The sequence below is a fragment of the Pleuronectes platessa genome, chromosome 11, assembly GCF_947347685.1.
Source record: "Pleuronectes platessa chromosome 11, fPlePla1.1, whole genome shotgun sequence".
NCBI lineage: Eukaryota > Metazoa > Chordata > Actinopteri > Pleuronectiformes > Pleuronectidae > Pleuronectes > Pleuronectes platessa.
The window spans coordinates 6116522-6140676 of NC_070636.1; the positions used below are offsets into that span (position 1 = coordinate 6116522).

At 44.3% G+C, this 24155-nt stretch overlaps 1 protein-coding gene across 2 annotated transcripts in view; it reads right to left on the minus strand.

The window, feature by feature from the left end:
• Positions 1 to 24155, minus strand: part of fndc3ba (fibronectin type III domain containing 3Ba) — a 92715-nt gene that overhangs the window by 21386 nt on the left and 47174 nt on the right. For both annotated transcript variants that reach the window (XM_053433762.1, XM_053433763.1), the window contains 13 exons: positions 23852 to 24083; positions 23499 to 23667; positions 23044 to 23174; positions 10201 to 10259; positions 7171 to 7322; positions 7013 to 7072; positions 6228 to 6366; positions 5686 to 5739; positions 4949 to 5073; positions 3782 to 3956; positions 3317 to 3403; positions 2163 to 2298; positions 1238 to 1309 (listed from right to left, as the gene is read on the minus strand). In XM_053433762.1, the coding sequence (XP_053289737.1) occupies positions 1238 to 1309; positions 2163 to 2298; positions 3317 to 3403; positions 3782 to 3956; positions 4949 to 5073; positions 5686 to 5739; positions 6228 to 6366; positions 7013 to 7072; positions 7171 to 7322; positions 10201 to 10259; positions 23044 to 23174; positions 23499 to 23667; positions 23852 to 24083 (1591 nt within the window). The remainder of the gene's footprint in view (positions 1 to 1237; positions 1310 to 2162; positions 2299 to 3316; positions 3404 to 3781; positions 3957 to 4948; positions 5074 to 5685; positions 5740 to 6227; positions 6367 to 7012; positions 7073 to 7170; positions 7323 to 10200; positions 10260 to 23043; positions 23175 to 23498; positions 23668 to 23851; positions 24084 to 24155) is intronic.

Consider the following 24155-nt stretch of genomic DNA (forward strand, 5'->3'; position numbering starts at 1 on the left):
TGGAAGCAACAGTGACTGTTGTATGGAACTGACTTTCTCAGTTTACTTAAACATCTGTTACAGAGCAGTAACCCCCCCCCCACACACACACACACGAACGCACACATTTGATTAATCACAAAAAACACAAAGGGATGATTCAGAGTCGTCCTGAGACACTGGTTGTCAGAATCATGGTGAAAGATGAGGAGGGACAAAAAAACAAAGAGGAGACAATAGACAGATGAAGACGGATTCTGTCCCTGAACGATGGTGTTAAATAAAAGGAACAATAAAGTGATTATAAAGAACATTTAGATGTCGCCCTGACCTTTGACCTTAAGGAGATGAACGTTATCCGTTCATTATTTTATCCCGTTAGAAATCTGTCTGAATATTTTCACAGCTGGTGTTTTTATTCTCAAAGACATCACAGGGATCTTTGACCACCAAAATCTAAATCATCCGAGGACGAGTAATAATTCGAATAATAATAATCTGTATTTATAGAGCAGTTCTCAGATTCGGCATTACTAGGAAATGTGAAATTCCCTCAAGGTTTTCCTGAGATGTTTTGTTCAGCTAAAGCAGGACGGACGGAAGGACACAGGGACACAGGGACACAATATAATACCAAATGCCTCGGCCCTCAGATGTCTCCGATGCAGAGGCACGAGAAATGTTTGGCTGTGCAAACTAGCTCCGACGATATAAGTGAGAAACTGAATTAACCGAGATCATCAATTCAGACTAATTAGCCAGTTAAGTCCAATGCATTGTCCTATCATAAAAAAAAGATGTCCTCCTGTTGATTCTGTCTTTCATGTGACTGAGAACAAATTAAAGTAAATCATGTCCCGTTCCCTGTCGCTGTCGCATGAACTCAGGGACACGAGAGAACACTTAGTTTTCCTGGAGAGCAGATCCGAGCGCTGCTGTGTTTTAAATTGATGCTAACGAACAGTGAATTATGGATGCTACTGCTCTTAGGGGGAGTAAGTGAGGGGAATGGACACATGGAGAGAACAGGTACAGTGGAGAGGGGACACATGGTACATTTTGTGCCTTTTTTTTTTTTTTTTTTACAAGACCTCGGAGCGAGAACAAGCAGCTAAATGAGCTGAATGTATGGAGTGGAGGGACGAGGGGACAAACGGGGGGACGAGGGGACAAACAGAGGGACGAGGGGACAAACAGAGAGACGAGGGGACAAACAGAGGGACGGGTGGACAAACAGAGGGACGAGGGGACATCTTACCTTCGGAGCAGCCCTCTGAGATCTCGAGCAGGTACGTCAGAGCCTCTGAGCCCCCGTTGTCCTGCGGAGGATCTGTGGAGGGATTAATTTTAATCACATATAAACATCAGGAGCAACAGTCTAGATAGAGTATATAACAATTTCCCACATAAATGGCTTCAGGTAAAGAATTAACATATATTAGTGAAGTGTTGTTGGATTTGGTGAGAATAAAGGTCAGAGCCTCACACTGATCCTTTTAACTTTTTTGACTTTGTTAACAGGTGTTTTTCTATATTTCTACTGTTTTTAAGAACTAGACTCATTGTCCTTAAATACAAAATATAACATTTTCATTTGCCTGCATCAAGGATGTGGTGTTGAAAACAAGATCACAAAAAAAAACTACTGGGCAGTTTCCATCGAGCCTTAATGACAGGATGTGGTGCGGGTCAGGGAAGAACTTATTATATTTTTAAATGAGGATGCAGGAGTTATATTTAAAAAAATTGTGATGTTTTTAGGGCATTTTCTGACACTTTCTGATTTTCCAGAGAATAATTATCGGATGTTGAATAAAGAAAAACATCAAGCACATTCCGAAGACTGATATTTATACATCTGTGCAATTTGGAGCAGCCTGATTGAGTTCAAGGGGACTTTGCCTGAGGTAGGCGCTCGGCTGAGTGGTTTTCTAATCTAGTTAGAAGTGAAGCCTTGATTTTCTTGCTTTTGAAGTTATAAGAAATAACAAGTGTGTGAAACTATCTCTAAAAACCTCAATTTCATGATCATCCAGCCCTCAGCTGGATTATATTCTTCTGGTTTTAATGGTGTGTTAGATGGTGGAAACAATGCATTTTCCATTAAGTGTGTATATTTCTACTTGGATCTTTTGAGTGTGTGTTTGTGTTATGAATATTCTTGTCCGTGTGTCTGTGTTTACCCCATGTGACGCTGAATCCGAAGGGCGTGGCTGCGGTGACACAGGGCGTGGATGGAGGGCCTGGTTTGTCTGGATTGGTGGTGCACACCAGCACCTCGCTGGGACTGCTCTTTCCCTCCATGTTCGATGCTATGAGCTGAGGAAGAGGAAGACAGAGGAAGGCCGGTGAGAAGCAGGGGAGAGGCAGATGAAGAGGGTGCATGGACGACCCCCTCAGACAACCCCTCATACACGTGAGGGGTTGTTTGAGGTGATGGAGTCAAACACATGCAGACACTGGCAGAGATCTCCAGTGGGAACATTTTGTTTCTCAGTGTCTTCGCACTACAAGCGGCTACCACAGCTTCTAGTGGAGCCGTACTGTGGTCTCCGCCCGCTAAATGGCTGCTGAATTGCCTTGTTTCACTACTCCTGAAATTGCAGCCAATCCTCCGCTGGTAAAATACTGTATTCCCTCCATGATGGATGGATGTTACTTTGCCAGTGGAAGCCACCTGGACAAGGTGGTATCCTTGGAAACACATCCCTGATGGGAGGAAACCGGTCAAACCAGAGAGCCCGGAGCGAAAGAGGCAGCCGCGATGATTCCATCAAAGAATGCAGCTTAAAATCAAATAACACCTACACTATATACACAGCTGGGCCTTATCTACGGAGGCCCTGCAGGGTCACGGCAGGAATTTCTCTGAAGATTGCTTTTGCATTCCAATCATAATACAACATTGTCATTTCATTATAGGAGCACAAGTGAGCAGTGATGCACCCGGGCAGTTGTCATGAGGACGAATCCGAGAGCCTCCTGCAGATCCTCACTCTTCTCTCGTTTTACATCCACTACTTATGAAACCCTCCTTATTGAGCAGATGAACCACAACAGCTTCTCTCCATATGAAGTTATACCAAAAATGCAATAAGCCGATCCATAAAAGTGGGGTTGTGATTGAAGAAGACGAGTGGAAATGGGGCAGAATATTTTTTAATGTAGTGGATTCCGGCCCCGGGCCAGTTGGGACTGGTTCTTGCTTCACAGCGTCGTGACACGAATGTCAATCCTCTCCTCTAACTCCTGATATTGTCATTTTCTATGCAAAGATCCTTTCAAAACTGAACAACAAAAACACACACACACACACACCCACACAGTCTTCACTTACCCTGAATTTATACTGCGTACTCCTCTTCAGGCCTTGAACAGTACAAGTCAAGTTTTCTCCAGTGTACTCTGTTTGAAAGTCGGTTCCCTGTTGGAGAGAAAACGGTCAGTCGTCTGGGATCACTTGCATTTGAAGTGTCCATGTTTGCATTATATGCACTTGTGCAATCATATGCATGAGGTGTGCTTGTGTGTGTGTGTGTGTTTGTGCGCTTCCGTATGAATTCATAACAGTGCATATTTTCTTTCGCCTCCTATTTGATTTAACTGACGACAGAGTTTCACAAAACCAAAAGTAGGTTTCATGTTTACTATGATGGATTATGTTGCTGCTGCCTCTTTCAAATCAATAGGCGCTGTTTTAATGTGATGGAAAAGAACCAGTGGCAATAACAGTAACTGTGTTTTCATATAAATAATGTGGGAGCTGTGTGTGTGTGTGTGTGTGTGTGTGTGTGGTACTCACGCTGTTGTCCTCCTGGATCTCAAGTGTGTATTTGAGCTGCTCCTCGCTGGGACTGCCCTCGGGACGCCCCCACTCCAGGGTCACCCAGGACACGCCGGCCCTGACCAGCCGCGGCGCCAGAGGCAGAGCGGGCAGGGTGCCCATGGTGTAAAACACAACCTCTGTGCTGAAGCCACTGCAAGAGAAAAAACAAACAAACACATTTCCAGATTTATTCAAAATTTTGCTTTTATATAAAATGCTGGAGTTTGAGGAGAAAGGGGAGAGCAGGGTAAGAGGACAGTAGGCTTGTGCATCATGAATTACAAACACGTCAGAGATGGAGAGAGGTGTTTGTGTGAGGAATGAAATAAGAAAATAACACTGACAAGAGTGCTCGGTCGAAAGGAGTGCATGTGTGATTGCAGGTGAGGATGAGGCTGGGGGGGGGGGGGGGGTCCCAGGGGCGTCAGCAAAAAGAGCAGTAAAATAGATGTGTGACAGGAAGAAGACAGAACTTAGTGATGAACTGTCGGAAACCAAACCGAAAAAGACAGAGGACGAAAACTCACTAATTTGTGAGTTTCAGGGGGAAAACAAAAAGTGAACGAGGAAGTTGTAATACTTTCTTTTTTGAGTAAGAAATATAGAAGGTTACTGAAATCTTGTGCACGCCGGGGGGGGGGGCGGCTGTTTGTACGAGTTTGTGTGTTGGCGGCTTCAAAGGGGAATCGGGATGAAGGACGCATTGAGGCTGCTTCAGGTTGAGCTCACCTCCCCCCCACCTCCCCCCCTCCCCCCTAACGACTGCAGACGAGATGCTCAGCGCCGTAATGACAGGCAGGAGAGAACGAGGGGAAATGGGATGAGAGAGAGAGAGAGAGGACCAGTCTGACATGCAGAGTAATAGATATAGATTAGCTGGTCTCTTGTTGGCGCTCGGTGCACGAGGTGTCTGACACCGACACACGCTGCTGCCACCGGTGTCATTATCCGGGGTTACTAAAAAACGTGGGTGAGATCTCACAGGTGCTGAATGTCAGGTAGAAAAGCTGTCATGTGTTTTATTGAACCCCGAGCCCCTACAACAAGGAACGAGAGGGGGTTGTGGCGTCTGTCTGTGCTGCTCCTGATGATGATTTGTGCAGAGTGCATTGTGTGTGATTTGGGGTTTACAGGCCACCGTACCTTGTGCCGATGTCGTTGTGCGCAGCCACTCTGAACGTGTAGCCACAGGCGGGAAACAGTCGGGTCAGCTTACAGTGTCTCTGGCTCCCAAAGTAACATTCTCTGAAAACACTGTTCTTCTTTCCCTGCAGGAGAGAGGAGAGGAAACAAGAGGAGAGGAGGAGGACAAAGAGGAGGAGAGGAGGTGGATGAGAGGGGTTGAAGGGGGAGACGGAACAAGAGGAGAGGAGGAGGAGAAGAAGAAGAAAATAAGTGGGAAGGAAGAGGAAAGTTAGAGGAGAGTAAGAGTAGAGTAGAGGAAACAAGAGGTGAGGAGAGGAGAGAGGAGCGGAGGAGGAGGAGGAGGAGGAAACAAGAGGAGAGGGGGAGGATAAGAAAAGAAGAGGGGAGGAAGAGGAAAGTTAGAGGAAGTAAGAGTAGAGTAGAGGAAACAAAAGAGGCGAGGAGGAGATGGAGAAGGAAAAGACGAGAGGAAGAGGAGAGGAAACAAGAGGAGATGAAAACAAAAGAGAGGAGAGGAAATGAGAAAGGGGAAAATGAGAGGTTTGAGATTAATTGCATAATAGATTTTTTTTTTCAAGTCAAAAAAGACAAATGAGAGAAGATGAGGAGACAATGTTTGAAAACTCATAATTCACAGACTTATTACATCTTATCACGGGAGCTGAACGTTAATGTCTATTTAGTGACGTCAGCCAGTAGCCTGACGGATGGTGGACATCGAGAGCCGGACTCACCTCATCCCACTCGAGCAGGTAGTTCGTGATTTTGGATCCGTTGTCGCCTGGGGGCTGTGGGTCGGGGGGGGGAGAGAGAGAGAAATGGGACAAGAGAGACGAGAGAGAGAGATGGAGAGATTAGCTGAGGATAAAAGACTCTGACACGGAGGCAGACAAAATACCTGCCGTGTTTTTCTGATTGGCCTCATCTCCTGTCTGGGCGACTGATGTCACTCTTTATCTTTATAAAGAGAAATTGCTCGTGTGGAGAAAAGGTCGGAGAGGACAGGCGGGGACGGAGCCTGTCCAACGATGCAAGAATGTGTCTCTAGCTGATAAACCCCGGTGACAGACAACACACTCTGCTCAGAGCATTAACTTACAGTTCAAGATAAAGTCAATAAAGCTCAGGAGGCATTAGATTTATTATGTAATACTCCGGGTGCCATCAAAAACTAATTCAAACCATAAATTGAAATGACTGGAATGTTTTTATGAGAGAGAGAGAAAGTGCTTAATCAGCTGTCCTGAAGATTAAAGCATAAAGATGTCCGCGGTACCTTCCACTGGAGGGTGAGGGTGCTCTTGGTGCGGTGGGAGAACTTCGGGGGGAGCGGGACGTCGGCGACGCTGCAGTGCGTGGTGAACGAGCCGGCCTCTGAACACGAGCCTCGGACCGAGTTGTACATCGCACAGACCCTGGAGCAAGACACAGAAAAACATTAAACATTAAAACCCTAAGAAATACCAAACGGCACAGGTGGTGCCAAATTGTGCCGATTTGGAGATTCTGCAAAAACCCTGTCCGGACTAAAAAACCTCTAACTTTGCTCTTCTTCACTTTATTGACGTGAAACTTGGCACAGGGGAAGTTCAGATGTTGTGCTACAGGAACAACTCAGAAACAATATGTACATAACAGTTAAAACATGACAAAAACATGGTTATCTTGGTTATCTCAATGTTGTCCCCTCAAATAAAATGATGATTGTCATGATTTTATCTTAAGCTTAAACATTCTTAGTTATAGATTTCCACAATTATGCTCTTTATTTACTTATCTATTGAAGGCGTTGATCAGTGAAAGCATTCACAGCTGATATTCACTCGTCGACATGAAATCTTTTAACGGTAACGAGTGTTACCTTTATACAGAAATACCAAATACTCCCATAGACCCTGTAGCTGCAGAGTGACACTCTATTCATTTTGGGTCTTATTCGATCAGGAGCATGTGAGACAGGCAGGTAAAACAAAATTCATTTAAAAAAAAGGTCTAAGACAAGAAGAGTGGAAAAACATTAAATAAAGACAGACGGCTGAGTCAGGTCAGAAACCTCCTTACCGTAGGTGGTAGTCTGTCGCTGGCCTTAGGTCTTTCAGGTGGTACTCCAATTCCTCGCCACTAAAACACACACACACACAAAAGTGTGAACTTCAGTCGACTTGACGTGAACCCCGTCTGTGTGTTGTGTTGTGCTCCTCTGGCTTTGTGCGTCCTACCTGTATATGAGGCGATACTTTCCATCTCGTCCCTTATCCGAGAGAGAGACCTCGTAGGAGCAGGACACCGGCATCCCGTTGCTATGCCTGTTCACCAGCCCTACCGGGGGGGCCCAGGACAGCCGGGCGGACCGCGCCTGCACATTGGAAACCTGCAAGACGCACACAAAACATACACAATGAATGTTACACAATATTTGTACCTTGTATTAGCTGTAACTTATGTTTTCTTAACACACAGGGTGAAATCTGGGTGTTTTTACAGAACATGTATATCTTACTATTCAAGTGTGTCTAAGTGTGTCTAAGTGTGTGTGTGTGTGTGTGTTTGTATCTGAATGTGTATATCAAAGTGAACCAGTATGTCTTTGAAATCATTACTCCAGATTTGTCTCTTCTTTCCAGGCCAGGAACGTACATGATAATTGACATGAACGAACACACACAAACACACACACACACACACACACAAACAAAGAGGCCTCCTTGTTTGTGTGTTTAACAGCCTGTCTGTGCACCCGCCTGCAAGTGTGCGCACGTTTGATGGGGATTCAGCTGCAAAGAACACAATGAGACACTCATTGTGTTCGTTGAGTTTTTCTTGATCATGATGTTTAGTTTTCACGAGATCATTTTACTGAGAATCTGATGGAATGTAAGTGAAGTCGCAGTTTTACTCGCAACGACCTGACGTTCAAAGACAGAGGAAGAAAACGACAGAAAGCAGAAGGAAGTGAAGGATGAGGGGAAACCATTTTTGGAAGTTTTTCACGTTACCCTTTGACCCTGAGAGAAGCCTGTTCATTATCCCAGTGTGACAGACGGTTCAGCAAAGACCAGTGAAAGTCGAAGGTCAGAATCCTGTGGATCTTCATCACCATCCCTCATCTTCTCATCATCGTTTGTATATTAATTTTCTGTCTGATTCTCGCTCACACAACAGCTGCTTTTAGGTACATGAACAATGTTGGTCCGATACATTATGTTATAAATGTAATGTTCAGTTTTATATGACTACATCTTTATTGTTCTTAATTGAACAAGTTAGGATTATCTACATTAAAGGAAATATCTTTTCCAGCTGATGATGACAGAAAGGAATGATTGTGTATTTTTAATTATTATAGTTCAGCTCTCTTTGTTTCTTAATCTTAAAAAACACGTTTTTGTTACTGGTGCTGCTGCTCTGCTTTCTTTTGCTGAATAATGATTTTTCTTGTAGGTCTTTTTTGGGGGGGGCTGGTCATATAATGAGCATGACACAGAAATATAAAAAATCAATCAATCAACCAGTAGTGGTCCTGGGTGATGGATCACCATATCAATTACTTTTTACATTAGTTTGGTCATACACATTCATCCATTGAGACACTTTTCTAACATAACTTTTTATTGGGTGAGTTTAAAATCACAGACTGCAGCCACCCAAAAAAAAAATTGAAAAACTCTCACCTTGTCCTTGGTTGCATTTTTCTTTCCGCAAAATAATTTTACATCTCCATTCCTGTTTGTGTGATTTTGCAAAAACGACTCTGTCGATTTTATTGAAACTTAGTGTAAGGGTGGCCAAGGAGGAACACATTCAACTTTTGAAGTGGATCCAGATAAACTGGCAGAATCCTTGATTTGATTTTCTCCCTTTAACATGGCGACAGAGCCTTTGTGGAGGTTTGTGCTCTCCGTGCACCCGTCTAGCTTTTTAACAAAATCACAAATTTATTAAAGAAAAGTGCACATTGCATTTCATTATGTCCGACAGTGAAGCTGCCCGCCCACCACAACTTTCAGTGGAGATTTATAAATAAAAAATGCCTCTGTATTGAAGAGCTGGTGGGATGAGATCAATTTGAGGAATAGCCTTTGACCTAATCAGATTTGGAGGAGGCCTCTTCACCCATCAATCAGTCTACGTTTAGACTCCAGCCTGGGATTAGAAATATTAATGTAACATGATACCTTACGGTGACTGTCGGCAATGATCAGGCTGCCATGTGCATGTTAATGTGGCCACTGATGCTTCAACAGTGAAAATGCTACAGACCAGTTCTCATGGGAAACTTGTTTTTTTTAATATAAAACCACACAATACAACCAGAGGAGCAACATAATATCGTGAAGATTTTCAAATCGAGTGCTTTGTCACATAAGCTCCGTCTCTGCAGCACCTGCGACCACAAGAGCCGGTTGATTCCATTGAGCGGGAACATGACCCATTACAGGCTGCTGCCTCTTTTATAAATGCATCAGAGTCATTGAAGTTTATGACACACAAAAATACACAATCAGAGACTGAACAACATCTTAAAACTGCAGTTTTTCTCTTTTTCTCCCCCCCGTTCTGACTATCAACTATAATAATGCTGCTCTATCAGCGGAACGGCCATCTGAGGTAATTAGAGTCGGTACACTACTGCCCTATATTAACTTCTGGTCTATTTCATGTATTGAATAATATCTCCTCCTCTTTTCCATTCTCCATGTTCTCCTTCTCTCACGGCTGCGTCCTCACAATCTATCACAACCACTGATCTAAACCCCACAGATATCAAATGGTCCAATTGCACAGTCTGCTGACCACACCGCTTTAACAGAGGCAGTGAGCGATTCCTCTCTGGTAAACCATGTCTGCAGCTCATTCATACACATACACATCCCCCCTGGGGGGGGAAAGGAAAAGGGCTGTTACAGTGTTTACAGTGATTTTCAGCCGTTAGAGAGCAGGAGGCAGATGGACGAGCAGATGCTGCCCTCATGTGGCCAGGGTGGGCAAGAACTCGGATGAGCCATGCTCAGAAAACAAGACAACACTGCACAAAGGCTGTCACAACAGATTTTTGTGTGTGTGTGTGTGATTGTCTGATTTTTGAGTTAATCACACAGACAGGGTGGAAATATGGGAAAGTTATCAAAACTTGTGCCAGCTATGACTGCACCAGACACGGGGGTGATTTATGAAAGTGGTTATTAATGGGTCGAGTGTGTGTGTGTGTGTGTGTGTGTAGCAGCAGCTGTGGGAGGATGTGTACCAACCTGTGGTTTCTCGATTGTAGACAGCATGTCTTGAACACGCTTCGCCTCTGAATCATGATCTGAGGAGACAGAGACCAGGGAAAAATACATTGATTACTAAAAGTCAACTATAGGTGGTTTGTATAATGTGACAATCAGCAAAATAAGAGAGAGTGACTCATGAGAGCAGACGCAGACGCAGGTGGAGTCAAAACTTCAATCTGTCTGCGCATTTCCACCAATCACAGTTTGAGAAAGATGCACATCAACAATTTTTTGCAGAAAACACACACAAAAAAAACATCTGTTGATTGTTACACAGAGGTTTTTTGTGTTTTTAATGTTTTTTTCTTAATCTAATCTATGTATAATTGTTTTCCAGGTTCAGCCAAGGTTAACATGTAGATTAGAGGGGCAAAACAAAAGCCTGATTAAACGCACTTTGACCCCCTAATCGGCCCTAATATCTGCCTGTGAAAAGATCTTATCCAAGTCGTTGTTGGATAAGATGGATAATAACAAAAAAACAACAACCCAGAAATAGCTCAAAACAGACCCAGGCCTTTGTGTTGTCTAATGCAGTGTGACGCAACACTTGTTTTCTTCCACCTATTTCGTCTCATCCAATCATGAAGCACAAAGCCCCGGCCTGGAAAATCACTGAATTACCCAGAGCTCACATAGAGACGCAGGCACTGGCCACAGATTCCTGACCTGGAGCAGATAAATGGGGATTCACCCATTCAAGAAATATAAGAAAATGACCTGTAGCCCACAGTGATTATTCTGTTCTCTGGAGTCATTAGTTCATAGACATCATCATCTCAATCATTATTATAGATTCTTTTCAAACCACCGTCCCTGCACATGAGAGTAATTATCCACGTGACGTCAGACGTGCTGTTGTAGCTCCGCAGCACGACTTGTTATGCCTGACATGACACTGAGTATAAAGCGATCATCTGTGTAATGACTGCTCATTAATATGCTGGACATTTACAGAAAAACAGAATTACAATATTAAATATAGAATAATACGCTGTACGACACCAGATAATAAACATGTGTGAGGCTCCGTGCGGCAGGAGAACACAAAGTTGTTCACTGAAACGCAGCAGTGATGTAACTCTTTATTTCTATTAATGATTTTGATTATCATCGTTGTACTTTACAATAACACATGACACTCCCCCCCTTTGCCACTGGGTATTTCACACACTGCCCTCAGAGTGGCTATGATGGTGTGTGTTGTTGTGTGCATGTGTGGGCACGTGTGTGGCGAATGGAAGTTTCCCTCCTGTGTGATCCTCTCAGTTGAGATCTATCCAACCGGAGGAGATCTGCTTTCTCCATCTGCGTCTGATCGCGGTAAATCACACTGGATATAGTGTGTGTGTGTGTGTCAGTGTGTGTGCGTCAGCAACACAACTCGTGTATGGTACCGTCATACATGACCAACGAGCACAAACTGCACATACATGGAAACAAAAAAAAAAAACACAAACGCACACATAGACCACAATGCATATTTGTGTACAAACCACTTTGTGTATTTAAATGTCACTGTATTTTTAGAGAAGGTGTTGAATGAGTCTGTGCGTACGTGTGTGTCTGTGTGTGTGTGTGTGTGTTATTGTATGTGTCTGTAGCCAAGTCCCTTAGACAGATTCTGTGGAGGAGAGGGCCTTACTGTGCCTGGGGGTACACTTATGAGTCATGGCAACAGTGATGTCATGGAAGCACAGCCTCAACTTGACCTCCGTGAGTGTGTGTGTCTGTGTGTGTGTGTGACGAAAGAGAGAGACTGTGTGTGTGTGTGTGTGAGTCTCTAAAGTCCCACTATCAGGTTACAGTAGATTGGTGACGGGTGACATGAGGTGGGTAGTTAAGCCACTGTGTATGCATGTGCACGTGTTTGTCTGCGTGCGTTGTGCGTGTGTGTGTGTGTGTGTGTGTGTCGGGAGAGTTCAAGAGGTGAACTACACATTCTGCATCACTGCTAGAGACACACTGGCTCATTAGTGCACCTCTTTCATAAACACACTTATCCCCTTTCATCCATTTGGACCGAGGTGAACTTTTGTCTTTTATGGAATGAAACCACAGCCGGACTCACAGCTTCAGACGTGAGCGGCTCTGTCGGCTCATAGGCTGACCCGGCTTATTCCACCCGTTACTCACAGCTGAGTGGAGGAGGAGGAGAACACGGGCCGGTTAGCGCTGCCGTCCTGTAGCTACTCGTCAAGTGCAGCTAAGAAAAGACGAGGATTCCATGACCGCATCGCTGCAGCCGGCACGATCGGCAAACAACAGCTGTTCGAAATCAAACAATAACCGAGACTGATGAACCGCGTTTCTGGGAGTTCACAGTTTTGGCGATGAGTTCTGGAGTTTGACTGCTGAGGAGTTGTTTGACTCAGAAATGTTAAATTTAAATTGTATTATACAAAGAGAAAAGTAAGAATAAAGATGATTAGACTTTGACACGCCCGTGCACCATCACTTCAAAAGTGTGTAAAAATCTAGTTGTAGCAGCTCCGATCTCCTTTCTGTTTTCTTCTACACTAGATTTACATATTCTAAGTATTATATTTTAATTCAATTTTATTTTTATTTTACTGCCTATTGTCTTTACTATCACTTGTTTTCCTGTCTAACTCATTCTATCTATATTGCTGAATCTCTGGGATAAGAAATGTCATCTCATTTCGACAGGTGGAGTGGGTCGTCCATTTAAATCAAAGTAGTCGGTGGTTCGATCCCCGTCCTCTCCAGTTTGCCTTCTGAAGTGTCCTTGGGCAAGATACTGGACCCTAAATACCCATTTATATTTTTACATTTATTGGAATCAGAAAAACAATCTGTTTTCTTATGCTGCTTATTTTTCATATGAATTTCTGGATTAATTATATAAAAACCAAGTAAATCCATACTTGCCAAATTTTTGTCAGTGACAGATTTCCATTATATTACATGACATATGAACACTAACTTTGGTCAGTGTTTTATTTAAAAGCGACCCACAGGTTCTGTTCTGAATCCAGTGGTTAAGTTACTCTGCTGGTTATGGTTTCCGCACAGTATAAGAGATTTTGTTTTTAAAAACACGATGAAAAGAAGTTGGCTAACCCACAAACTCAGTTTGTGACAGCAGAGATTTATTTAATATTTCAGGAGACCGGTAATAAAGTTTGAAAAACCCGACTGCTTTACTTCACCACCGAGTGTTTTGACTCGCTGTGGCTGTTTGGTCCAGATGCTTAAGTGTTTAATACAGAAGAGAACCACAAAGAGTCGACGCTGAAGAGAAACTGAATCTCTTCCCAGTTCACACACACACAGACACACACAGTCCTCTGTCCTCAGTGTCCCTCACCTCCTCTCTTTTCTGTTTATGTGCTGCCCACGCACCCTCACTTCCTCTCCTTGTCTGACCTCACATCCTGTCTGTGTCTGACCGCCTGTGTTTGATTACCGGGGACATCCAGACGGAGCGAGGGAGCGCAACGGACAGCAGGAAAAGGAGAGGAATGGGGAATTGGGGAAGGGGGAGCAGCGGGCTGAGGCAAAACAAGGCGAGAGGGGGATTTAGAGGAAGAACGATAGACACTGAAGGGACAAACTGCAGAGAGAGAGAGAGAAGGAGAGAGAGGACAGGCAGGAGGAGTCTGGGTAAGAGATTAGGTGCAGAATCATAAGGAAATTGAGAGACAAAAAGTGAGCCGGGAATCAACAGAGAGGAGGAGAGACGGGGGGATGAAAGGAGAGAGGAAGGTGAGGGCTTAGGAAGATGTGAGGCAAGGATTACACAACCTTACGTGACATCATCACAGGGCGCACAGCAGATGAGCTCCACTCATCTCAGGGTGGTAGTGGTTATACACTGAAAGTCCCTGTGTCCAACCGACACACAAAAACAACATCTAACAACGCAGCGTGGGGCTGTGTGAGGCATTTTTCACTTTCACTGGACATTTTATACCATCAAATAATAATATTGCTTAATAAAAGTCATGAAACATCAATAACATAACCGATAGTCGGAATGTAAAGTTTCTTTGTTGATGCAACAGCGGTGAAAAGTGAAAGGGGTCGCCAATTCTGCAGTTGTTCACACCACTGCCAATTCCAATTTACCTTTAATGTCCGTCAACACAGTTACACAGGTGGCTGCTGGGTAATCTCACAAAACCAAAAGGTTTATTTCAAGACCTTCAGCTTGAATGTAATCGGGTCATCGGGATTTCTGGCACTTTAGTGATAGAAGGCGTAGTTTTGACAGTGACAACTATGAATATTTTTGTTTATTGAAAAGCTATAGAGGCACAAATCAGAGATAATAATATTTATACCACTCTCAAATGTGCACAAGTAAAATGAAGGTAAAGACTAACAGGTTTGCGCCATATGCACATTTTTTATTAGCCGTGTCATTATCTCCCTGGAGTCTCCACATTCTAAAAGAGTTTGAATAATGCAAAAAAAAATGCATTTCCCAAAAATGTCAAACTATTCCTGTAACTGGAAAATGTTTCTTACTCCTTCTATTAAGTTATTTTTTATCGTACTTGTTGAACTGTAATTGAAATCTCTCCAAACACTTTTGTCCAAGGCTTTAAATTAGATTATTGTTAAACAAAGAAACCAGACTTTGCTTTTTAATAGTCGCTCAACCTTTCTCCTGATTAACTCTATCAGGAGAGTTCATGGTGATCTCAGCCTCTGAAGTATTCCAGCTCACAGTCACTTTTTCTTCCAAAGCCTCGGGGCATCTGAAATAAGTTAAGGCAGCAGCTCTGGTGCATGGAAAAAAGTCGGGGGAACACACACTGGATTATTTACAAGCGCGCATTCACATAAATACTGAACACGACCGTCAGTCTGTCTCTTTGATCCCTTCCTCCCTTCCTCAGTTCCCAAGGACAGAGGCATGTTTACAAGAATCTTTTTAAAAATATCTCACACCTACACACTTCAGCATTAATGGCGTCACTTGCTAAAAGAGCAACAGTGAAACTGAGTCACTTTAACATTGCATTGAGGCGGCATTCCTCTTGCATGACGGCCTGTGGTTCTTAGACAAAGTCTGTCTAGGCTGGGACAGAAAAAGACCTTTAAGGCCTGGAAAAAAATGTGAAAAATGTGGCAACGGTCGCTCACTCAGCCCCCACTACACGTGCACACACACACACACAGTGCACACACACACACACAGGGCCAAAGGCACAGGGTGTGTGTGAGTGCACTCCTGAAGGAACGAAGCGAGATATGATCCCCATCTTCAGAAGCCTCTAATCAGGGAGAACAAAGCAAAGTGACGGACACTCAGCTGGAAAAAGGAGCAAGAGAGAGAGAGAGGGAGAGATGAGAGGGAGGACACACAGAAGTGGACAGAGGGGAAGGAATGGGGACCGAGAGAGAGAGAGAGAGAGAGAGAGAGAGAGAGAGAGAGAGAGAGAGAAAAGAGGACAGAAAAGAGGAAAATGGAGGGAGCAAGGAGCACAGACCTTGCATACCACACCATTATCATCTGCTGCATAGCGAGCATTCCATCTGTTCAACAGCTGGTTAACACACACACAAAAACACACCACACACACACACACACACACACACACCAGACACAGTCGTTGGGGACATGCCTGAAATTGTGGTTGTCATGGTGCAGGTTTGGTTCTCATGGCCAGAGTCTTGATGGTTTATAAAGGGGATTAGAGAGAGAGAGAGAGAGAGAGAGAGAGCGAGAGAGAGCGAGAGAGAGAGAGAGAGAGAGAGAGAGAGAGAGAGAGAGACTGGCACACAGGCAGAGCAAATCTAAATTAAAAATCCAAAATCAAACCCAAACCAGGGAGGAGAGGAAGACACAGACACAGAGGCAGACACACATTGTCGTCTCTCTGCAGAAATGTGATGTGTTAGGGTTCAAGCAAAGGAGAAACCCACTTCCCTGAACTGGGGGGGTTGAGAGAATAAAGTAAATAAAAAAAAAAAAAGGTGGATTTCTGCCACAGAGACCTGATGTTTCACCAGGTTTCTAAAAGTGTTCCTGACAAAGTCCGAGGAAACTATTTCAACGGCAGCGACTCGCAGCAATAATAATAAAGCTCATTATTTTTGAGCTGCGGTGCCTAAAATACTAAAATCCAAAGTCCAACTCCGGCTGGAAATCACACAAATTATAAACACATAACCGCTCTCACCAGGTCCCTGCCTCAACCTCGCTTCTCTCAATAAGCGGGTTTCACGTGTGAATGTGGACTTAGGACAGACACAGAGACCTTGTCCACTGCAGCCGTCTCACTCAGGACGGAGACGAGTGTCTCAGCTGCCAAGTGACACAAAACGCTTTTTGCTTTTTCCAAGAAGAGCGTGAATGGCGAGCGCGAGTTTACGCTAGGGTGTACGTGCCGGGACAGGCGCATTGAGCAAGGGATTATGGGGGACGGGGTTTTCTCCGAGCCCTGTCCCCATCCGACCCCGCTCAGCCCAGGAGGAAACGTCTTGCGAGTGAGACTGTGGACCGGTGGACGGAGCGGAAGACAAATCCAGAGTGTGACCGACAGACGGCAGAGGCAGAGTCACAGAGGGGACAAACAAAGGCAGAGCAGCAGACTGTGGGAATTACAGGGACAGAAATAAAAATGGAGCGAGGGGTCACTTAAGTCCACATGTTAATTATTGAGGACGAGGAAAACTAAAATAACCATTTGACCTGCTGCCTTTAAATAGGTTTGCAGTGTTTTCATGTTTCTTTGTTCCCACTTTTTGAAAGCAGTCCACATGAAAGGAGAACTTGGTGCATGTTGCCATCGAGGGATGATAATCTGGTAATTACCGTGATGATTTGGTTGATACTGTAACTAGCAGCTAGCATCTACTGTCGCTAGTTGCACATATTTAACAAACACTTCTATTGTGTCCTGACTCACTTAACTTAACGCAACAAATTGTCAAACTTCTCTTCTCCACTCCAACTCGGCTGGATTTTATACAATCAAACACCCGTCATCGGATTTGTTTACGTGTGGTTGTGTTGTTCTTACGTGCACATGCTTTGATTGTGTTTTTATTATATGGATACTTGATTTACATTTCGGGAAGTTTCCATTGTAAGACTAAAAGCTTCTTGAGCGAGCTTAAGCCTTTCGCCTTCCAAGTTAAAGTTGCACATTTGATATGGTGTTTAAAAAAAAAACTTGTAAGTACTTCAGTTTGTGTATCAGGACTTTTTGGAACATCAGCATATTTTAACAATAACACAAAAGGACTAATGATCATGATAAAAACCACTCACTAAATCTCTCGTAACATCATCGTCCAGACCAGACTGACTATAAATACTCCTAAACTCAAACGTTCTGTTGGTGGGATTTGATTGTCTCAAAACCATTGACTCAGGAGTCTTAAAATGCCCACTGCACGAAATCCCAGTCCAACTGGATCTGCTTTAGACGTCTGAGGGGATCGTGCATTTCATCCGATGAATTACTTCATTTGATCGGGACAAACTCAATCAAAGCCGGATGAAGCCGTCAAACAGACTAAATATTATGTAACCCACTTCTGCTCGAATCACAAGCTCCATTCAGCTGAACGAGGGAAACGTCTGCTGTGCTCGTTGTAACCGGCGAGAACAGCCTCCCCTTCTAATCCCACTAGTCCTGTTACATGATATCAGCGGGAAGGACATTCCTCTGCTGGTGAAGCCATCCCTTGTTCTCTTTCCGTTTTCTGTGCATCCCCCATTCTGGCTCTCTCATTCCCCCCAGTTTCTTGCCTTTCATTTTTCTCTCCTCTCCCCTTTCTCCTTCTCTTATCTGTCCTCTCTTCTTCCCCCGTCTCACTCGCTCCGACCCCGCCGCCCTCCATCTTGCCAGGCTAACATGGCCGTATTTGGATTTGAGGGAAGGGGTTGGAGTTTGTTGTGAGGGCGGGGTGTGTGTGTGTGTGTGTGTGTGTGTGTGTGTGTGTGTGTGTGGTGGGGGTGGGGGGTGGGGGGTGGGGGACTGAGATTATAGCCATGGAGATCCACATCAAAACAGTCCGGTCCGGGGCCGGCTGGGTGTGTCCTCAGTGCTCACACTGATTCCAGGCCTGTTGCTGCGTTTGGAGCCCGAACGACCGGGGGAGACGAGCCTGATGTTGAAGTTAAAGCTGAGTCATGACTCGGTCAGAGGCCGCGAGAGCTAATGAGGATGACATCAGCAAAACTACACAGAGCTTTGAAAAGCTTCTTTCTTTCCGACTGATGTGAAACTGTTACTTCACCGCTACTTTGGTTGGTAGGAAACTCTTTCAAAGTAAGAGTAGAGAAACAGCTCGGTGAAGAAAAATGACGGTGGTGGATCTGTCTGTTTCATTTCATGGTTAAACAGTGATTTACCGTCCTGGTAAAGCAGCATGTCTAAAAGCTTCATGAGCAGTAACTAATGAAATATTTTCCTATAGCTCTGTGGATGAGTTATTGAGTTTCCTCATAATAAACAACGCCTCTGGATAACGTTTATCATTCTCCGGCAGGACCCTTGCTTTGTGAGTCAAACGGTTCAATGATCCTCAGATGAACCTCTTGACCTCTGACCCTCTGGAGAGAAGCAGCACTGTTCTGGTTCCCAGCAAAGCCTCAACATATATATAATAAATAATCTCAAATATATCCAATATATAAGACCTCAAGTCTTTGTTTCCTTTCTTAGTATTGAAGTCAATATTTTATTAATGACTGAATGTAAGTCCAATTCTTAATGCACTGTTAAATTCTTCATTAACTACATATATAACCATTTGCTACAGCCATTAGACAAAGCTACACAAAATGTATTTAATATAATTTTTAATATCAAGCACTGGTTGAATCAAGAAATAAATAACCTCATTTCAATTAATTATAGGCAAAATACAGATCATGGATTTAAATATTATTATGTTTTAAGTTTTGAAATTATATTTACTTTTAAAGAAGAAACTTAACACATTCTTTATCTAACAAAAGTTGTGACCAGTAGATAAATGTCAGTTAATGGTCACTCGTGTTACATTATGTTTTAGTATTAAAAAATGATACTGTAACTGTTTCACTTATGTCAGCACTGAAGACATGCGAGATGTTTTCCTGTCATTTTTTTTTGTAGAAGAAAAATTGTGCAACTAAATATTTCTCAAAAGAAAGCAAAGCAAGTCATACGCTTTTTTTTAAAACTGAAATATGTTTCCACTGAGCTCAAACCATGACAGCAGACCACTGGAATATCTAAGCCCTTTGTTATTTTCTTCACGGGGCCAACATGGTGGACGCAGCAGCCACCGCTCACATCTGCTTTCTCCTGAATTCACAGCGCTCGGCAGCGACGTAGAACCAAAGATGGAGGAGCCGAAGGTGCTGCTCCATCTGTTTCTGCTGAAATCCCAGTTTACTTGGAGTGAGAGGCAGGATCTGCGGTGGTGATGATGCGGAGCCAAGATGGAGGAACAGAGGGGACGGGGCCCACATCTGTTTCTGCTCAGGCAGCAGCTCAGTTCTGAGGAAAGAAAGGGGCCTGAAGAGCTGCTTTACTGGGGAATGGTCACTGCACTCGCCAAGTCAGCCTGCTGCCTCACTGGCACCGGGGCAGGAGCCACACACACACACATACACATACACACATACACACACACACACACACACACGTCCACACACACAAGACCAAGGGCATCAGGGGCAAAGCGTAGGCGGTGCTATATGTGTGTATGTGTGTGTGTGTGTGTGGTATTCTGGGTTGGACCATACATGGATGAACCGGGCCAAGCAGCAACTTTGTCGGAATGTTTGTACTCTGCTCTTAAACTCTCTCCGTCTCTCTCTCCGTCTTTCCATCTCTCCGAACCCTGTGATGCAGGAGTTCTGGTTATTTTAGTTTTTTTTCTCTTGACAAACCATCCATCTTCCTTCTGTCTCTCTCTGTCTCTCTCTCTCTCTCTCTCTCTGTCTCTCTCTCTCTCGTCTGTCCTTCAAATCCTGCATTCCTCTGCTCTCTCTGTTTGAACCCCTGCCTCCCGCCATTCCTCTGGACCCTCATGCTCTGATTGTTTTACAGGAAGCCCAGTCACGGGGTGTTTGTGCATGTGTGTTTCCGTGTGTGTGTGTGTGTGTGTTCCTTGTGTGTGTGTGTGGTACATGTAGCTGACTCAGCCTGATCTCCACCCTAGTACTGCGACCCTCGTAGACCAGAACAGACAACTGACAACATGCTGACATGTTCCCGTCATGTGTTGTAGCAGGTTAGGGTCCGTGTGGGTGGAGGTGAAGCGTGTGGAAAAGTTTATAGCGAACATACACTCCAACCTCACCAGGCCCGGTTGTACGGCGACTGTTCCATCATACATGAATCAAAGCGATTCTAAACCCTCACTCATGAGTCAGGAGCGAGAGGAAGGGTCCTGCACTGCGCCCGTCCACCAAGGGCAGGCTTTCCAACTAACTGCAAAGATCCAACTCGCAGTGTGATGTTGTCAATCTCAGAATATGTAAAATGCACATTTGAAAATGTCGTTACAGTGTGTTATCGTTGTTCGAGGCACATGAAGCTGTGAGGCTCATAAGCTTCATGTGCTTTTCTTTGCCTCCCTTGGCACTCCTCTAAGACGCTTCTCTGTTGTGTTTGTGGCAGTCTGGTATGTGCATGAGTGTGTGTGTCTGTGTGTGTGTGTGTGTGTGAGTAGTGTAAGAAGTTCTGCAGTCAAACACTGCCTCCTCTGTATGTACAGGTTTGCATTTGCTAACGTATGTTTATGAGTATATGTTTGTAGGTTTAAATACAGTTTTGTGTGATGACAACAATTACACCAATATAATCAAGGAGATATTTTTAAAGTATCAATTTACGCAAAACAAAATATGGTTCCTTACTTAACTCAAATAAAACTAAAATGTTGGTTTTATTTGCTGGTTTATCTAAGTCTGCTTCAACCCCAGTGAATAATACAATCATGCAACATGTCTTTGAAACTAATCTCAATACCCAGCAGCCCTTGCAGTGAACAGAGGTCTTTGTCTTTTGATTAATTGGTAAGTTTTGTCGTTGATAAAGTCTCCAAACTGCTTCTTTAGTCCAAAAGGCAAAGAGACTGAAAAAACAATGATCCACTAAAGTACTTATACTGAGTGAAATATCAATTATCAACACTGTTAGTTAATCTGATCAATCCAGTAGAGCAACATATCTCCACCAAGGCCCAGCAGTCCCATTAAATTCAATCAAGCTACACGACAGTTGACCCATTCACACATATCAGTTCCCTGAACCTTATTTTGCTCTGTTTTGAGAAATCAACGCAAATGTTAAAAGAAATTGTAACGTTAAAGAAATCAAAAAACATTCCTGGATCTGCCTCCTGATCCAAATCTGCACCAAACTGTAACGCCCTCTTCCCTGACCCCTATCGCACATTTCCACAAAATTCCATCCAGTAGGTTTTTTTTGCGTTATCCTGCTAAATAAACAAACATCTAGTCTCAGCTTTAAAGAAACAATTTATCCAAGGATCTACTTTCTACTCTAAAAACTTTTGAAAGTGCGTCGTGTGCATTGTCCAGATTGACCAGGAGATATTTATTCTGGGAACAGCTGTGAATGTCTCATCTGTGTGCAGCAGAAACAAAAGGTCCAGTCACTGCCGAGCTTCTGACGTGGAGGCAGAAAATCTCAAAGACGGATATCTCAAAAGATATACGATTTATACGAGTATACAATATAAAGAAGAAGTAAAATTACAGTCAAATTAGATAACAAGCTGGTACCGTAAACTTTCCTTATAAGTGGGAATGATAGTTCCGCTGAGATCTCATAGATCCGGGTCACGCAGATAACCCCCACACCTGGCCGAGATCAAATGCTCCTCTGATGTGACGCCACGCTGCGAGAAACTCGACCGATGTTTTACGAGGAGAGTAAATTTGAAACAAAAAGAAAGAAAAGACCCCGACAGTTACGGCGATGGAGAGGATGAATTTATACGTCCGCCCTGTCATCGCCTCCTGCAGACGGCCATGTGTGCCGTGTGTGCCAGAGCATGAATGAGACGGTCTGCTCTTTTTAATAATGCGCACATACGTCTGACATGTGTCAAAAGACATGTCATTAAAAGGGGGAAAGTACCACAAGGAAGTGTGTGTGTGTGTGTGTGTGTGTGTGTGTGTGTGTGTGTGTGCAGCCTGATGTCTTTGCACGTGTGCACTTTTTTTCATGCGCATGTGTGATAAGGCCGAGCTGCGGCATCTGAATCTCGGAGCTCAAAGGTTTCCTTCATCTCCAGCAGGACTCTGCAGGTATGCGACCCCCCCCCCCCCCCCCGTCTCCCCTTCACCTCCCCCCCACTCTCTCAGCCAACCTCCCCCCCTGTAGCTCAGCCTTCCCCAACAAGGCCGGTATTGTAGTGAGGGTAAAACGATAGCGCTCAGGGACGGGTTCAGCTATGTGGTTACCCAGACAACCCCCCCGCTCTCACCCCCTTTCCCCACCTTCAGTCCCCTCTCCCCCCCCCCCCCGCACTCTTCCCCACTGGATCCCTTCATCTCGCTGAGGAGGATAAAGCCGGTCACACAGAGACAAAGAGCGCGAGGTCAGAGAGGATAGAAGTTATTCTTTCACAAAGAGACATGAGCCGGTTGTGTGGTGTGTTGAGACACACGCACTGTTTGGAAAACAGAGAGGATCCACACTGAAGTTTGTGTTAGAGCGAAAGTTTGAAAACAAAAACATAGAAATCGCCAAAGGCTGCATGGCGCTCTGACTTTGTGAACCAGTGCTGTTCATTGACAGTTATTATGATCAAAAGTGCTTAGTGAGTCTTTTTTCCTCTAACTGTGTGTGTTTGTGTGTGTCCCACCTTGTGCGTGTGTCTCTGGTTCACCGTTGCGTGGACTGCTGCGGAGTCGTCTCTCCGGCTTCTTCCCTCCTGGACTGCCGACGCCCCCCCCTGACCCCACCGACCCGAGCAATGGGGCGTGGGATTTGTTGCTGCATCACAAATGAAATCACCACAAAGTTAATTAAATGTTTTTTCTCCCCGCATGAAAAAGTGTGAAATTCTGTGTCCCAATAGGAACTGGGAAAAAATGTTGCAAACACTTTATTGTTCATTGTAAACATCCACAAAAAATGAAATGATATAAATCATCGTAAAACCACAAATATTTTGTGATGGAATGAAATTAAATAATTTCCGACAAATGTTTTTCTGCATCGCTAGTTTAATAAAATAAAAATGTTCACACATATCAACTAACATAAACACTGATAACAATATGAAATCAAAAAGTCAACCAGTTGATTAGTGGTCACCTGTATCCGTTGTGTGCTGGCCCCAGGCAGCCCTTGTACAGAGTGGAGGGAGGAGAGTTGAGTCGGTTCTGTCGCTCCAGTTGTCTCTGTTCCCTTATCTTTTTGGGCTGTGGCTTACTGTACTCCTCTCTGCCTATGTAGTTAGACATCCCATAAACTGGGATGATTTCTGCAGGAGAGGAGGAAGTGAAGGAGGAGGAGGAGGAGGAGAAGAGAGGAGAAGAAGAGGAAGAGAGAGGATTTATTTAAAACAAAATCAATGCATAGCATATTTTTTAAATTGGATTAATAACTCCACAAAAAAAAACGGATTCCAGGGTTATAGCCATATAAACGGGTCAGCGCATCAGTACCTGGGTCGCCGTACATGGGGGGAAGGTGGTGCTGGTAGTACTGGTGGGGGGACAGCTCTCCCGGGCTGACAGGGGGGTAGAAAGAGTGAGAGTTGGGGATGAAGTGGGGGTGGGTCAGGTAGGGGGGCAGGTGGTGTGTGGGGGAGAGGGCTGGAGAGTAGGAGGGCGGGTAGCACTCAGGAGACTGGGGCGTCACCACCACCCGGCGCACCCCCGAGGAGTCCTCCAGCACCTGCAGGAGACAGGAGAGAAAGAGGCAGGTGGGCGACAGGGAGAAAAAGTAATGATGGATAAGATTCTTAAT